Below are 17,686 nucleotides of genomic sequence, written 5' to 3'. Positions count from 1 at the left end.
CCTCGGTCTTTCGTGCCAACGGATCTCGCGACCACTCGGTTTGTTTTCGTGCGTCACGATGCTCACCGGTTTCCCCTCCAGCCCCCGTATGACGGCCCGTTTAGAGTGTTAGAGGCGGGTTCTAAAAGTTTCATTCTGGACATGGGCGGGCGCAGGGAGCGCGTTTCGTTAGACAGGCTTAAGCCAGCTCATCTGTTGGCCGGCGAAGAGGTGCTACCGGCCCGGGTTCCCCGTCGTGGTCGCCCCCCTTCTAAGACCCCTGTGTTGTTTTCTCCAGTTGTGCCTCCTGATCCTGTGCCTGTTGTAAATGATGTCCCTTCTGCCTGTTCCACCCCTGCGTTTGCGGACGGGGGTCGGCGTAGCCGTTATGGTCGCCTCGTTAAACCCCCTGAGAGGTACTGACTTTTGTCCCATTTTTTTTTCCCTCTGGGTGTTCGGGGGGGGACTGTGTGGCGTGCACTCAGGGGTGTGTCCTCTCACCCAATGGGTTGATGGGTAATGTTAGAGGCTGTAGCTATATATACTTCCCGTATGGGGAACATGTGCCAGTTCTTCCTTGCTACTGAATAAACCACAGTAAACAGTACCTGCGTCTCTGCCTTTCCTTGTCTTGCCACAATATCAACGGATAATACAGGTTCAAATGTTATTGGAATTATTTCCTTAAATTTAGCTTCAGCACTATCAGGTAGATACGGAAGCGTATTGAATTCACTTGAAAAAATAAATATCTCAGAAATTCCGAGATAATTATCTAAAATTCTCTTTTTTTTTTTATTTCAATTTTTTACACTGTTTGATGATCCAATGTCAAGTGTGTGGTTACAACAATAAGTAGGTTGGTGTTCACACTGACTGAAACCAATTGAGTCTAGAACTGAAATAAATGCTACGCTGAGGCTATCATCATTATTGTCAACATGAATAGTAAAGTCACCAACAATAATAATTTTACTCCCCCCAGTTTTTATATGACTGGGGGGAGTAGATTCCTTTAGGCTGACATATTCATCGGGATGCAGCCAGGTCTCAGTGAGAGACAATAAATCAATGTTGGGATCTGAGACTAGTTCATTACCTAAAAAAGACTTTGATGATAATGATCTCCTGTTTAAAAGTTCACATTTAAAAGTCTTACTGTATTTACGTTTAATTTTGCCAGCAGCCTCAGTTTGGCCCCCGGCATGCAATTGACTATGGTCACTGGTGTCGCTAACCTCTCGTTTCTCAGGATCGAGTGGCCAATGACCAGAGTTTACTTCTCAATGGGTGCGTCGTTGAGTGGAGAGAATCAGTTTGAAACGTTTAGTCAAATTATGGCAAAAAAAATAAAATAAATGTAAAAAATTGTCTTATCAACCAAACATTTCGCGACCCCCCTGCAGTACCCCGCGGACCCCCTAGGGATCGCCAACCCCCTGTTGAAGACCACTGGTGTAAAGCATATATGAACTCTGAATTTAGGTTAATGTATTCATCAGTGTGAAGAAGAGTACACTATGTACACTAATTGCTGTACATTTGTACAATGTTCTTACTTTCACATCATCCCTGTGGACAGAGTTGATGTTGACTGACTTTTTTAGCAACTTGTCAAAAAGGTAAAATTTGCCCTGGAAGTGGGTATTATTAGGATTGCCTCAGGGAGAGCATCATTCTAGTCTGTTAAAGTATTTATCCAGTTCTGTTTAAAAATCTTACATACAAATAAATAACATGGCATGTTTTTTTTGTAACCTAAGTTAAGGTGGTCTTCTAATTTTGACCAGTCTGCATCTGCCATTATGCCATTATGACACAAAATGGCATAAATAATATGTTAATCCTGCTACAGCAGAGACTTCATGTTCTCTGCCATTTGCTGGAAAATGTTAATATATCTGTACCGGCATTGGCAATCTGACAAAATTTGTTATGATATAGGCATCGGATAACTAAAAAATATAATACCATGCATCCCAAAGAAATACAAATCAGAAAAACCTAATACAGACATTTATCCAAGCATTGTTTTGAGCTGTATAAAACAGGTCACCTAATTTAAGCACCCTGATACAATCAAGCTAAAGATGCAGCACACTTGTTTAAACTAAATGAATGTGGAGAGCCCTGACCGCTGCTATAGACTTACTGTTGTTACTGATTTTTCAACTAAAAACCTTTAAACGCACATGAAACAACAGTAACAGTCTAAAATACTCTTTAAGCACAAATCATGAGACTAGTGAAGATGCACAATGTGCTAGGAACCAAGTGTATCTCAATCGGGATTTTCAGTCTGGATAGACAGGCAAGGTACTTAAGAGAAAGTCCATGTCATTTCTTCCTCATAAGCTCCTAGCGTTGCCTCTCACATCACGTCACTTGGAAAAATCTATCATGAAAAGTTCTTACTCTAAATACATGCTCGGAGAATCTCGTAAGAAGCTTTTAGTCCTTCATTTTCCTTCTGGTCTACTTGAAGTTTGGGAAGAGTGGGGAAGGGAATGAGCATTGAGCAGGTGCTTAGTACTTTGTGCCGTTCGAATGGGGGAAGTCAGTATGTGACACCTCACTGTGCACTCAGGAGACCTCAGTGTAACAGTGTCTCTCCCAGGCCTCAACCTCCCCCCATTCGGCACAAACTAGCACGTATGACTGACTTGTCACATGTGGCAGGTGAACCTGTAGGGCAAAACAAAAAAACACAATAAAAACAAAACAGACAATAATACCTTTGTGTCTTTATATTTGATTCAAAATAAATAAAATAAGGTTGATTTCGGTCATTTGATTAAAGCATGCAAACAAATGATTATGGTAACGCTAGAATTGCAATAATACAGTTATTATTAAGTAAGTAAGTAAAGTTTTTTTAATATAGCACCTTCCACAGAACAGTCACAAAGTACATTTCAAAGAGATGATCACAAGCACTAGACTTAACAAGGTGACACAAAGGCAAGTTTTGAAAGATGAGTCTTCAACTGCTTTTTAAAGGCGTCACCAGAGACTGCAGAACGTATGTCCATAGGAAGACCAATATTAATATATCGTAGTAATGATGGTAATAAAATAGATGTTAATGTCAACACAATTTCAAAGGGTTTTCCACCATGATGATTACAATTTAAAATGTTAAGTCTTATAAAATAAAAATGGTCAAATTGAAATATATTCTAAATACAGATGGTATAGAATCTGTATCTTTTCACTTAAATCAATATTTCAGTTTTGTTTGTACCCTGTGGAACAGGAGCAGGTGACGGTGGAGAGGAATCACCAGCGGGTACTGGCAGTCTGGGGGCGCTCTTCTCCTCTGTAACACATACAAGTCAGACCAGTGAGCAGACAGCCGCTACTGTATGTAGGAACATGGAAAAAATCTTGGCCTGGTTTACACATTTCATATATAAACTCTCTGTTTGCCCGACATCAAATCTGGTCTTTGTTACTTATGCAAAGGTTAAAAAGAATTCGACCGTCACACCAAGTTACATGCTAAGTTAAAACAGTTTTGTTCTGTTATTCTGCCTCCCATTTATGTTGTTCTTAAAAGACGCTGGACAGTAAAGTAGTACTTGGGTTTAATGGATGTCTCTGTCATTGGGTAATGTTACCGAAATACTCGACATTCTCAAGATACGTGTTTTATGATTGTTTTTATAAACTGGGTTGCATTTAAAGCCACTATTTCCTTTATATTCTCCTTTGGATTTCATTGCTTATCTAGGTTAATCGATATTTGAAAGTTACTTCTATATGTATATATATATATATATATATGTATATATATATATATATATATATATATATATATATACATACATATATATATATATGTACTTATATTGAATGACTGTGGCTGTGGTTGTCATGTTGTGATTTTGGGCGATACAAAATGAATTGAATTGTATTGAATATGATTGAACTGAATAACATTTTTCCCTTGCCTGTTTCCTTGGAGACTTTCCAGTCTGGCATTTCCCATTTCAATCTCTGCATTTCTTTCTCCAACTCACAGTGTGCTTCCTGTAACCTGCTGGTGGATGAAGAAGTAAAGACTGTGAGTTTTATAATTCACCTATACCTCTAATTTCTCCAGTTGAGGAATGTTTAGTTAAAGTGAATAACAGATCCCAGCAATGTCATAAAAACCTCAGTTCCAGCCCATTGCAGTGCATTATAGTCTGTATCTCTATATTACTGCATCCAGGAAATAAGACCATATCAGACTTGGTTTCCTTCAAAATAATTTTTTTAATTAATTTGAACCTTTTATTATTAAGTCAAGGTTAGTCATCAGTAGTGATAAAGCCTTGGCAGTCAGGAGCCCCGGAGGCTTGCAAAGAATTACATTTTCATGTCCGATAATAGGTACTTAAGGCCAATGTATGCTTCTGCGTTTTGACGGACACGGACAGATAGGACCGCCCTCTCCAACGTGGAACGCCCTCTCCGTGCCTCTCTGAGGCTCCTCGGAGAGCTTTTCATGCAGCTCTCATTTTTCTAACTACACGTCGAAATGACGGACAGCCCACGGATAGCACTTGGCTGTGATTGGTCCGCTAACGCCAGCATTTCGGAATGGAAACTTCCTGTTCCATTCCCTACATCACAATAAACCAAAATCACAACTACGACTCTATGATTAATGTGACAAGTGTGTCCGGCTGACGGTGGCTGGTTAGAGCACTTACAGCATGTGTGTACGGTCACATACGGTTATAACGAACTTTGATAACGGGGGTAGCGGGCTAGCCACCATGCTAACTGCGGTGGGAACAGCGCAAAAACCCGCTGACTTTAATCCCACGGCTCTCATGACACTGTTTCTCAAACACCGTCAGGTTAGAAGCAAACACTTGGTAGTAGTTAGTATCGGGAGTCCCTGCTGACTGTGTGTGGAAGCTGGGGGGAAGCTAGCTGCCTCCGTGTAGCTTCAAGCTGTTGCAGCTGTTGAATTAGCAACGCAGTTTGGAAACAAGACCGGGGAACCGCTGCGCTAAGACACGGTAACAAAAGCATTTTGACCCGCTGGGTGTCACTTTATTCAGCAAAAACTGTCGCGTCATCAACATCCTTTTTCTGTTAGTTGCCATCGTTCACTGTGTGTGAGGAGCCGGGAGGACGTAAATAAACCAGCGTGGACTTCTTCTATATACCTCATGAGGTAGGCTTGTCTAAGCTCGACTTCCGTTTCGCCATCTACTGTTCTGGCGGTGAATTGTTTTCACAACAAAAAGGCTCGTAGAACTATAAATCAAAAAGGGTCCGTCCGATCCGTCCGTCCGTCAGTCCGCAATGGACTCGGAGAAGCATACTGAGGCCTTTAGTGTTCTACAACATGTTTCCAGATGTTCTTCAAATAAACTGAGATCTATTTAGACCTCACTCAGACCAGCACCACGTTCTTTACATTGAATGATGCCATCTTACTTCTTTATATACATACATATATATGTACTTATATTGAATGACTGTGGCTGTGGCTGTCAAGTTGTAAAATGATATTCCTATGATTCCGTGGTACAATAGAGTGCAATAGGGAAGAGCAACCGCAGTAAGTAGTGGGATAAATACATTGATGATGAAGATGATGATGATGTAATCTCTGCATATATATTGTAACCAATATTAACTAGTGCTGCTCTACGGTGGCCCTGAAAGCTCAACGAACGGCAACTTAAGAAAACACATGCAAGTTGACAAAACACCAGCAAAGTAAAAAAACATCTTCATCAATTTCACAACACAACACAACAGCAACGCGCTGAAAAAAAAGGGAAAAGCGCTGCAAATACCGGAACGAGCTGCAAATAGAGAAACGCGCAGCAAATACCGGAACGCGTTGCAAATACCGGAACGTGTTGCAAAAAGCCAAACGCGCAGCAAGAAGAGGCCACAACACAACGGAAGTGTTTCCAGGGGACAGCTAAAAGTGATGGACACTGCTGCCACAAAAACGTCCAATACACCATAGAAATTCGGTTCCACACAGGGTTCGGCCACCCGCGGCTCTGGAGCCGAACACGGCTCTTCAGCCCCTCTGCAGTGGCTGTACAGTACAATGTTGTGCATATGTTTCGCGAACGCTGAACTTAACGAGTCAGTTTACATATTATTAACGTGAACGTAACGATGAACGTGAGTGAACGTCACGTACATTTTTTAAATCATCACCGTATCAGGCCATCATGAAATACCAGGAGCGGGCGAGTGTGTGTGTGTTTGTGTCTGTGTCTGTGTCTGTGTGTGTGTGTGTGTGTGTGTGTGTGTGTGTGTGTGTGTGTGTGTGTGTGTGGCGAGTGCTCCGGTCCCGGGCATAGACTGTATATAGGTCCCGGGGCTCCGACCCCGCCCACTCGCTCTTTTGATAGTAAAGGTTTCGTACCCCTGCACACTATGGACAATATATTGCCTCACAAACAGGGGCTTGGTTGTTAGCGCTGTTTATTCAGTTTAACAGGAGAAGACGACATGTCTCTAGATCGGACCATCTTCCGTGATTAGATGGGTCTCTCCAGGTGAGTGGGCGGGGTCGGAGCGCCGGGGGACACACGCACACAAACACACACACACACAGACACACACACACACACACACACTCGCCCGCTCCTGAGAGTAACCCCCCCCCCCTCCCCCTTCCTCCCAACTTCACGAGAGACAAGCACCCAGATGTTTTGCTATTCATTACCTCTGTAGAAATATGGCTACTGGAGACGATGATACAATCTTGCAACCATATCGTTTTGAACCAGAGTCAGGTGGGCCAGAGCCTGCCTGCAACAGCCCCAGCGCCCCAGTGCAGCCCCTCAGTGGGAGCAGTGGGAGCTGGAGCTGGCGCAGCAGCAGGATCCTTCCACACTGTATGATAGCGCTGAAAGTCTTCTTCAAGATCTGATATTTTGTCAGTATCCCCCTCCTCCTCCTCAGTGGTGGTTTGGGTGGACACAGTACGACTTTGCTTTGCAGTGAGTGGGAGCTTCAGCAATGCAGGCATGTTGTCTGGCAGAGCATCGGTGAGATGCAACAGCTGGCTCTGAATTTGAAACAGAGGTAGATTAATTACAAAATCACAAGGAATCAAGCTAAACAATATTTGTTATCATTACATGAATATATGTCTTGTCGAAATGGAATACATAGGAACTGAAATAAATAGTGTAAGATAACACTTTATATAGTCTCTAAGGTAATTATGTCTCACCACTTTCTCTTGTGTGTACAGTCTCTCACGCTCCTTGAGCCTTGTGTGGTCAATCTGCATCATAATGTTTTGACTGTGGTCAATGGCACCCTTATGATTATAAAAGAGAGAAAAATAAAACAACACCCTGGAAGACCCCATACGGACGTCAGTTAGAGTTGCATATAAAATATTTGTCATAAATTAAGTCCACCTGGTAGCTGTGTAAGAATATCCGACAAAAGCCAAGTGTACTCCCTTTGGTGCTCTTTTCATTACATCAGAGAGTGTCTCCTGCAGATTATAACAGATATCAATTTGCATACCAATTGTACGCAAGCAATTGGACTCTCAAAGAGGATTCTAAAATTGTATTGTTGTATTAAACATGCAGTGGGTCATTGGATTTTTTTTTTTTGAAACACAGACAAACCCAGCTGTATATGTATCGATCAATCAATCGAATTTTATTGGTATAGCCCATATTTACAAAATTACAATTTGTCTCATAGGGCTTTACAAGGTGTGACATCCTCTGCCCTTAACCCTCAACAAGAGTAAGGACAAACTACACTTTACATATGCACATACTATGCACCTTTGATTGCTTTTTTGCACTTCTGGTTAGATGCTAAACAGCGTTTCGTTGTCTAACTACTTGTACTTTGTGCAATGACGATAAAGTTGAATCTAATCTAACCTATTGTATACTCCTTAACATACCATGACCTTCACAGATATGCATGACATGGAGACTAACATTCTCTAAAGATATACCATTTCGCTAAGAGAGTCATCTAGAATGTCAAAGTTGGAAGTGTCTGTAGCATTAGATACATCAGGCAGGAATGGTGCAGAGAGTTGATTCAGGGAATTCCAGTCTATTCCACAGAAGAATGGATGGCTCCTGAAGTCACTGGAGCGTTTCCTCCCCAGACGGATTTCCCTCTCACAGATTAGCCCAGGGATGAATGAATGAGCCTTATCTGAAATCTCCAGCCCAGCGAGAGGGAACACAAAATACTCCTGGAGTTTTTTAGAAAAAAATTACATTATACAACACAACTATTGTTATTATTTATATACAATTGAACTATAAATATTCCCCCAAAAACCCTATTCCTGGTTCGAGGCTCCATCTAGTAGTCCATCCTGTTAAATAAGTTAATTTCTGTGGTAAGTGGTTGCTATTTTGGGTTGTGAATAAATTATATACATTAGCCTATATAGAATTTCCTCTACAGACTCTTGTCTATTGTTCCTGAATAAGAAGGTCCCCTTCACCCTACTGGTGATCGTTTTCTTACTATGAATAGTATTTGGACCAACTATACCCTTAACCAGAGCTTCTCTTTAAATTAGACATACAATTACAATTCTCCTGGAACCGTCACCTTATCGTGGTGGAGAGGTTTGCGTGTCCCTGTGAACCTGAGGGCTGTGTTGTCTGGAGCCTTGTGCTCCTGGTAGGGTCTCTCATGGCAGAGTGGTCTCAGGTGAGGGGCCAAAAAAAACCCTCAATGAATATCGACGGAAGAGGAGATGTGACCCGGCCCGGAGGAAGCCCGGGGCCCCCGTCTGGAGCTAGGCCCAGACGGAGGGCTCGATGGCGAGCGCCTGGTGGCCGGGTTTGCCACGGAGCCCGGTCGGGCACAGCCCGAACAAACTACGTGGCACCCCCCCTCTCTTCATCTCATGGGCCCACCACCTGTGGGAAGACCCGTTGGGGTCGGGTGCGCAGCCACATGGGTGGCAGCGAAGGTCAGGGGTCTCGACGGACCAGACCCGGGCGGCAGAAGCTGGCTCTGGGGACGTGGAACGTCACCTCGCTGTGGGGAAAGGAACCGGAGCTTGTGAGGGAGGTGGAGCGCTACCAGTTAGATCTGGTGGGGCTTACCTCCACGCACAGTCTCGGCTCTGGTACCGTACTCCTGGATAAGGGTTGGACTCTATTCTTCTCCGGAGTTGCCAAGGGCGTGAGGCGCCGGGCGGGTGTGGGGATACTCATAAATCCCCGGCTGAGCGCCGCGGTGTTGGAGTTTACCCCGGTAGACGAGAGGGTCGCCTCCCTGCCCCTAAGGGTTGTAGGGGGGAAAACTCTGACTGTTGTTTGTGCGTATGCACCAAACAGCAGCTCAGAGTACTCGGCCTTCTTGGAGACCCTGAATGGAGTCCTGCATGGGGCTCCAGTAGGGGACTCCGTAGTTCTGCTGGGTGACTTCAACGCCCACGTGGGCAACGATGGAGATACCTGGAGAGGCGTGGTGGGGAGGAACGGCCTCCCTGATCTGAACCCGAGCGGTCGTTTGTTATTGGACTTCTGTGCTAGTCATGGATTATCCATAACAAACACCATGTTCAAACATAAGGGTGCTCATAAGTGTACCTGGTACCAGAGTACCCTAGGCCGAAGATCAATGATCGATTTTGTGATCGTGTCATCTGATCTGAGGCCGCATGTTTTGGACACTCGGGTAAAGAGAGGGGCGGAACTGTCAACCGACCACCATCTGGTTGTGAGTTGGATCAGGGAATGGGGGAAATTTCCGGATAGACCTGGTAAGCCCAAACGAGTAGTGCGGGTGAACTGGGAACGTCTGGAGGAGGCCCCCGTCCTAGGTATCTTCAACTCACACCTCCGGCGGAGTTTTTCTGGCATTCCTGTGGAGGTTGGGGACATTGAGCCGGAGTGGGCAGTGTTCAAAGCCTCCATTGCTGAAGCTGCGGCGGCTAGCTGTGGCCTCAGGGTCTTAGGTTCCTCAAGGGGCGGTAACCCTCGGACACCGTGGTGGACACCGGTGGTCAGGGAAGCCGTCCGATTGAAGAAGGAGGCCTTCCGGGATATGATATCCTGGAGGACTCCTGACTCGGTTGCAGGGTACCGACAGGCCCGAAGGGCTGCAGCTGCTGCCGTGTCGGAGGCTAAGCAGGGTGTGGGAGAAGTTCGGAGAGGTCATGGAGAAGGACTTTCGGTCGGCACCAAAGTGTTTCTGGAAGACTATCCGGCACCTCAGGAGGGGGAAACGGGGAACCATCCAAGCTGTGTACAGTAAGGATGGGACTCTGTTGACCTCAACTGAGGAGGTCGTCGGACGTTGGAAGGAACACTTTGAGGAACTCCTGAATCCGAATAACACGCCCTCTATGTTGGAGGCAGAGCTCGAGGTTGATGGTGTTTCGTCGTCAATTTCCCTGGTGGAGGTCACTGAGGTAGTCAAACATCTCCGCAGTGGCAAAGCCCCAGGGATTGATGAGATCCAGCCAGAAATGCTAAAGGCTCTGGGTGTTGAGGGGCTGTCATGGTTGACACGCCTATTCAACATCGCGTGGGAGTCGGGTACAGTGCCAAAGGAGTGGCAAACCGGGGTGGTGGTTCCCCTGTTCAAAAAGGGGGACCAGAGAGTGTGTACCAATTATCGGGGTATCACACTTCTCAGCCTCCCTGGTAAAGTCTACTCCAAGGTGCTGGAAAGGAGGGTTCGGCCGATCGTCGAACCTCAGATTGAAGAGGAACAATGCGGTTTTCGCCCCGGACGTGGAACTACGGACCAGCTCTTCACTCTCGCAAGGATCCTGGAGGGGGCCTGGGAGTATGCCCATCCGGTCCACTTGTGTTTTGTGGATCTGGAGAAGGCGTATGACCGGGTCCCCCGGGAGAAACTGTGGGAGGTGCTGCTGGAGTATGGGGTAAGGGGGTCTCTCCTCAGGGCCATCCAATCTCTGTACTCCCAAAGCGAGAGCTGTGTTCGGGTCCTCGGCAGCCAGTCAGTTTCGTTCTCAGTGGGTGCTGGTCTCCGCCAGGGCTGCGCCTTGTCACCAATCCTGTTTGTGATATACATGGACAGGATATCGAGGCGTAGTCGTGGTGGGGAGGGGTTGCAGTTCGGTGGTCTGAGGATCTCGTCACTGCTTTTTGCGGATGATGTGGTCCTCATTGGATCATCGGCTTGTGACCTTCAGCACTCACTGGATCGGCTGGCGGCCGAGTGTGAAGCGGCTGGGATGAGGATCAGCACCGCTAAATCTGAGGCCATGACTCTTAGCAGGAAACCGATGGATTGCTTACTCCGGGTAGGAAATGAGTCCTTAGCCCAAGTGAAGGAGTTCAAGTACCTCGGGGTCTTGTTCGCGAGTGAGGGTACTATGGAGCGTGAGATTGGCCGGAGAATCGGAGCAGCGGGGGCGGTATTGCGTTCGCTTTACCGCACCGTTGTAACGAAAAGAGAGCTGAGCGGCAAGGCAAAGCTCTCGATCTACCGGTCGATCTTCGTTCCTATCCTCACCTATGGTCATGAGGGCTGGGTGATGACCGAAAGGACGAGATCGCGGGTACAAGCGGCCGAGATGAGTTTTCTCAGAAGGGTGGCTGGCGTCTCCCTTAGGGATAGGGTGAGAAGCTCAGTCATCCGTGAGGGACTCGGATTAGAGCCGCTGCTCCTTTACTTAGAAAGGAGTCAGCTGAGGTGGTTCGGGCATCTGGTAAGGATGCCCACTGGGCGCCTCCCTTGGGAGGTGTTTCAGGCACGTCCAGTGGGGAGGAGACCTCGGGGAAGACCCAGGACTAGGTGGAGAGATTATATCTCAACTCTGGCCTGGGAACGCCTCGGGATCCCCCCGTCAGAGCTGGTCAATGTGGCCCGGGAAAGGGAAGTCTGGGGCCCCCTGCTTGAGCTGCTCCCCCCGCGACCCGACCCCGGATAAGCGGATGACGATGAGATGAGATGAGACAATTACAAAGTTCGATTCTAGATAGACTGGCAGATGGACAGATGGACAGACGGACAGATAGATAGATAGATGTGTGTTGATGTGTTTTTTTTGTACCTTGAAATTTATAATCTTGGCATATGTTTCAGAGGTGGACTCTGCGTAGAAGGGTGTGGTCCCAAGCAGCATTTCATAGGCACAAATACCCAAAGCCCACCAATCACATTCAGGACCATAACCTCCACCTCCCTCTACTGCCCTTAAAATCTCCGGGGACAAATAGTTAGGGGTCCCGACTGCTAGGGAAGAGTGAACCTGCAATGAAAACAACGAAGACAAAAGTGGTCATGACCCATATTTCCAAAGTGATTGCGATTAAATTTTGCTGACATGAAACAATTATTTGCTAGCAGTTAGTATCTTTGAAATTGAAACTTTTTATGTAAATGCTAACTCTCACCATCCCATCTAAGCGTCTGTGACAGGAGCCAAAGTCCCCAAGTCTGATGTGTCCATCAGCTGTCAGCAGGATGTTGTCAGGTTTGATGTCTCTTTGTAATGAACACAGTAAAACGGCAAATGGTTTAATTAAATAACACATCGAGCATGTTTACAATGTTTTTTCTCCCCCGCATGTTAACCTCCTGAGGAGAATTTATGGTGTGATTTACAATGAGCTTATTACTCAGAAAAATAATTTGAACCATGTTAAATTTTTTTTTGCTGTTTATTTATGATTTCTATGCACTGCATCGGATCGAAAACAATGTGTAACTCAAAGTGATATAAGTGAGGAAGAATTATCTACCTGTGCACATAACCCAGTTTGTGGACAGATTCAATGGCCATGACCATCTCTGCCAGGTAGAACTGAGCCATGTCCTCAGGGATCCTGTCTCCAAATTTACTGAGCAGAGACAGCAGGTCCCCTCCTACGTAATAATCCAATACCAGGTACTGAGAGGTTGGATGGGTAAGGGAAATGGCTGTTGGATATAAGTTAAAAACAGTATGCACTACTACACAGTGAACAAGACAGGAGTATTGCATACAATAAGTTAACTTGACATTTCTGGTTTGGGCGCGTTCATACATACCAGATAGTTGTCATCCTGAAAGGCATAGTGCAATTCTGTGATCCAGCTTCTGTCATCCCTCAGTAAAACCTCCCTCTCTTCCTGGTAACATGCTGTCTGTATAAGACACAAAACCCGGGATATAAGACACAAATAGGAACAGATACATCTTAAATCAAACAGCATATATCTCCATTACTTTCCTTCCTTTGTCTTCCTTATCAGTGCTGCATATGCCCTGAGAGAACTGCCGATGTTTTTAGTCCTGTGTATGGTAGTGCAGATTTGTTTGTGTACCTCTCCTCGCCTCAGCATGTCCCACTTATTCATAATCTTCACAGCGTACACTTGTTGTGTGTTTTGCTTCCTTGCTACAGCAACCTGCAACAGTGACAACACAGAATACCCACATCAAGCACAGAATGGTTGCACACTTTACCTCAAACAGTAGATCCATTCAGTCCTAAAGCTCGGTGACAGTGACTCATTTGAAATAGTTAAATTCAGTGCAGTGGTGGTAACATACTCTCTGGCAGTACAGTTGCCAGACAGTTTTTGTAATTTTATTTACAGTACTGGCATTGTACTGTAGTGTAATTCATAGTAAAAAGCTCATCATTGATTTAGTCACAAAAATTCATAATAACCAGTGGAAGATCCTTAACTGACAGGTCGGTGAAACTCAACATGACTGAAACAGAAATGCACAAAGCTGAAACCTGTTAGCCATAGTACTGAGAGAGATAGACAGAGAGCACACACGTAAAGCACTTTATGTTGTCATCTAAACTAGTAAAAGGGTATATAAATACTGACCATTTAGAAGAACAATTGTGTTAAATTTCAACTTATCACCTTGGCAGGGATACTATCCCATCGGTGTAAAGACAAATGGACCTCAAATGTAGACTAAAACAATGATTATTATTTATTACATTATTATTTACCTCTACAATCACTGTAGAGACTGGTTCTCCTGGGACTGTTCCATGCAATTAATTAATTAATATTCAAAAGGCTCACATAGAACAAAACCTCATAGCCAATCTCTCTAACCCGGTCTGTTTTGGGTCTGGAAACATTTAGAAAATCAATCACAATGTATCAAATGGTCTAAATTTGGTGTTCAGTATCTTGCCCAAGGACATTTCAGCATGCAGATGTGGAAGACTGGGATCGAATAGCCAACATGGTCAGAGGATGACCGCTCTACCCCCTTAGCCACAGCCGCCGCCACATCCATGTTTTATTTCTCCATTCTGTATTGAACCACTTCCTGATAGTGCCTTTGCTGAAATTATTTAGAAAATATATAATTTTCATCATCTTATTAGAACATTCATAGAAAATCATAATTTCCATCACACCACAAAATATGTTTTTCAAACAAAAAATGTTGGTATTACTTGTGTTTTCAAAAATTCTAATGAATTTTTCTCACAAGGATGCTCCCAAATGTATTTTCATAATTTTTTTTCACTAAAGTCATAAAATCTATTTCTTATATGGCATAATAATGACTTTTACAATTCTATAACTTAATTGTAAATATATAACTGAACAATTTTGAAAACTACAATATATTATTAGTGGGAATTCTTCAAAATTCATTAAAAATATGTGTCGTGACGGGATTACATTGTGTGGTGGAAAAGACAGCATTTGTTGGATCACATGTAACAACAGCATTGATGAACAATATTCACTATTATTATTCTTGAAACCAAATAACATAAAACAACTTCCTCATTAAGACTTGTGTCATCAATGCACATTAAATCGAATTGAATAAAATTGCTTATTTGCTGCTCTTTTTGTGCTGAAACCTACAAACAAGTTGCAAAGATTTGACTTGCCTGAAAAAGGTAAAAGAATAAAGAAAAAGTCTTAAGCTTTTTCTCTCAGAAAGATAATAGAAGATAGATATTTTCAGTATGTGGGCTTTCCTCAGCAGAAACTAGAGGAGCGAGGGTAGGAGAACCAAAACAACAGCAAGTTCTGCAGATAAACCTTCAACAGCATTCTACTTTCTGTTTGGAGACCGAAGCATCTTAAAAGATGGGGCTCTGAGCAATAGAATTCGCCAAGAAATCTCTCCTGGTCTTGCAGAGACAATCTAGAGGGGCTAATGTATTCAATTCACACATGCTACAGAGGATGTTTTACATCTATCAAATCCCCTTTGAATAACAATGATAATGTGGTTCTGGGGAATGAAAAAGATTGGCATGTATTTTACAGAGGGATTTGTCTCTGATTGTTGGATTAAAAAATCTGGTTGCTTCAGGATGCTCCATCCTAAATTACTGGTGTAGTGTTCTCATCGAGATAACCAAGAGGTGATTTTGCATTCTTTCCTACTGACAAGAAATGTTATTTTTTCCCTCACTTCCAAGGGCATTTTTTGTTTGGTTGCAATTGAAAAAGCAGAGTTCTTAAATCATTTGATCTCTGTCTACTCTGTTGTTTGGTCTTGAGCTTTGGTGAATCAACCGTCTGTTCTTTTCAAGTCTGTAACATCTTTTCTTGTATTTTTCAACCTTATGGCATCTTCAGGCTTTGTACTAGTTGCGTTAAGATCTCTGACGACCTTTGCCCTATTCTTTGCAACGCTTTTCCTCTCTTGTCTTTACAGACTGCTGGGATGTTTCAGATAGTTCAAAAGAGCTTGAATAGTCAGTCTCCCTCTGACAATTATGACACAGATTTTCTGCTTTCTCTGTCTTTACTGAGGAGCTCCTCATAATTAAGTGGTTGTGATTTAATCCTTTCACTGTATGCTTGTGACCTCTCTGCTCTGGTCTTTCGTGCCATCTTAAAGAACAAGAGATGGTGGAGAAATTCTAATCTGTCGTTGACCAACAGTGCTTGCAATTTTTTTTTACTTAAAAACCATATAAATTAATTAGGTGAAAAAGTGTTTTCTTTAGGTGTTAAATTAAATATAGAATATTTTGGGTTAAATAAGTCAACTGAATGCATATATAACACTAGCATTGTCATTTCAATCACAATATTTTTTTCCATCACAATAAACAAAGTGACATAAATTACAGTTGTGAAAATGACATTTTGTCACAATTTAAAATAAATATCATGCTATACAAGCATACTAATGTCAGTTTTAGATTAAGCATTACAGGGGCAAAAAAATAGCTATAGTTGAAGAATCATCCTGTTATTAACAATAGTTAAAAGCCTAATATGCAGGAAATACCCTGTATATAGTTAAGTCTATAGTCAGATGGCAATTAAACACACTGACAAATATTTATGATGATTGAGAATGAATTGAATGGTGATTAAATGAGAATCTATTCATACAAACATTTTTGCAGAGTGTTTTAAGTAATGTAAAAAGCAAATCATGAAGATATTTCAATTGGAAAGGGCTGTATAAATAAACTTGTTAGCAAACAAGACTAGCATTTTATCAATTATTTTTTGTTTAAAATATATTGTTAGAGTATTTATTTTCACAGAAAAATCCCAATTTGTAATCTATAATATACTGTATTCTACAATATAAAGTCACAAGGTTTGCAAAGGAAATCTCGGGAAAGGAGAAAGCTACATAAGTTACCTAAATCTGCAACACAACACTACGAAAACATTGTGCTTAAAATATTATAACCACATGATAAAAGTTTGCATGAAAAACACAATAAACCACACTTACCAAACTTCCAAGAATCCAGTGCTTCTCCTTTTCCAGTTAATAAATCTGGTAAGGAACTTCAAAAAATACACTGTGGTGTTCGGGTTGATGTGACTTCAGGTGTGACAATTGAGCCAGGGCATATTACACTCAGGGTTACCCCAAGCCAAAGATACAATGTATAGCAGGGGTCTTCAACGTTTTTCAGGCCAAGGACCCCCCAAACTGGGCAAGAGATGGAGCAGGGACCCCCTACTATATATATATATATATACAGTAGGGGAGAGCGGCGTAATGTGGGAAAAAAAAGTGGTATTGTGTCCCACTTTAGCCCAGCTACTGGGTAAAGTGGTCCACTTACTTTTTCCACTTTAAAACTACCATAACAACACATGTTGTAATAGTTAAAATCCCGACAGCTAGATTGACAACCACTAATATTGGACTAGTAATAGAATCATGGGGATTGGTCAATTAAGCACATTTATGATTATTATGATTCATGTGATCTCTTGCACACCCTAGCTTGCCTGCACATTGTTTCTCTGTCCAATTGGCAAGGACAGGGATATTATTTTTTCTCTGCGTAATCAAATGCCAGTTCACGGCACTTAACTGGAGCAAGGCCATGGAACTGGTCAGCTAGTTGTTTCAAGTGTTTGGCCAGCTCCTCCTCCATTTCATCTGTGAATATTCTCTTTACCACAGCTACTGCACCCCAGGCTACTGATTTTACTTTCCCTTTCTCTTTTTTCTTTATGAATCTTTTGAGGGTTGTCTTGTCAATATTTCTTTCCCTTCCAGCTTTTCTTAAGGACTTCTTTCCTTGCATGACCTCAGCGGCTGCACTCTACATCTCTGCGAGAGGTGTTTGGCCCCAGGTTGTCTTCCTGGTGTATAGTTTCTTGGCATGATGGCTTTTCTACAATGTTTATGACATTAAAAATAAAACATATATAATGTAATATAACACTAGAATATGTTTAAGACTAAACTTAACTTGGGCTTCATGGTGGGGTAAAGTGAGACAGTGTCCCACTTTACCCCACATCATTTGTCCCACTTTACCCCGAAGCC

At 43.1% G+C, this 17,686-nt stretch overlaps 1 protein-coding gene across 1 annotated transcript in view; it reads right to left on the bottom strand.

Moving 5' to 3' along the window:
• Positions 1-747: 747 nt before the first annotated feature.
• LOC128456656 (myotonin-protein kinase) overlaps positions 748-17,686 on the bottom strand; it is a 43,270-nt gene continuing 26,331 nt past the window's right edge. Inside the window, exons 3-14 of the mRNA XM_053440912.1 lie at positions 13,249-13,332; positions 12,973-13,068; positions 12,684-12,832; positions 12,336-12,426; positions 11,993-12,190; positions 7,946-8,194; positions 7,377-7,462; positions 7,190-7,280; positions 6,861-7,021; positions 3,949-4,021; positions 3,224-3,298; positions 748-2,664 (exon numbers count right to left, since the gene is read on the bottom strand). Coding sequence (XP_053296887.1) covers positions 2,563-2,664; positions 3,224-3,298; positions 3,949-4,021; positions 6,861-7,021; positions 7,190-7,280; positions 7,377-7,462; positions 7,946-8,194; positions 11,993-12,190; positions 12,336-12,426; positions 12,684-12,832; positions 12,973-13,068; positions 13,249-13,332 — 1,455 coding nt within the window. The 3' untranslated portion in view covers positions 748-2,562. The remainder of the gene's footprint in view (positions 2,665-3,223; positions 3,299-3,948; positions 4,022-6,860; positions 7,022-7,189; positions 7,281-7,376; positions 7,463-7,945; positions 8,195-11,992; positions 12,191-12,335; positions 12,427-12,683; positions 12,833-12,972; positions 13,069-13,248; positions 13,333-17,686) is intronic.

This window comes from Pleuronectes platessa, chromosome 15 (genome assembly GCF_947347685.1).
Source record: "Pleuronectes platessa chromosome 15, fPlePla1.1, whole genome shotgun sequence".
NCBI lineage: Eukaryota > Metazoa > Chordata > Actinopteri > Pleuronectiformes > Pleuronectidae > Pleuronectes > Pleuronectes platessa.
This window is presented reverse-complemented; position numbering and strand designations above follow the sequence as displayed.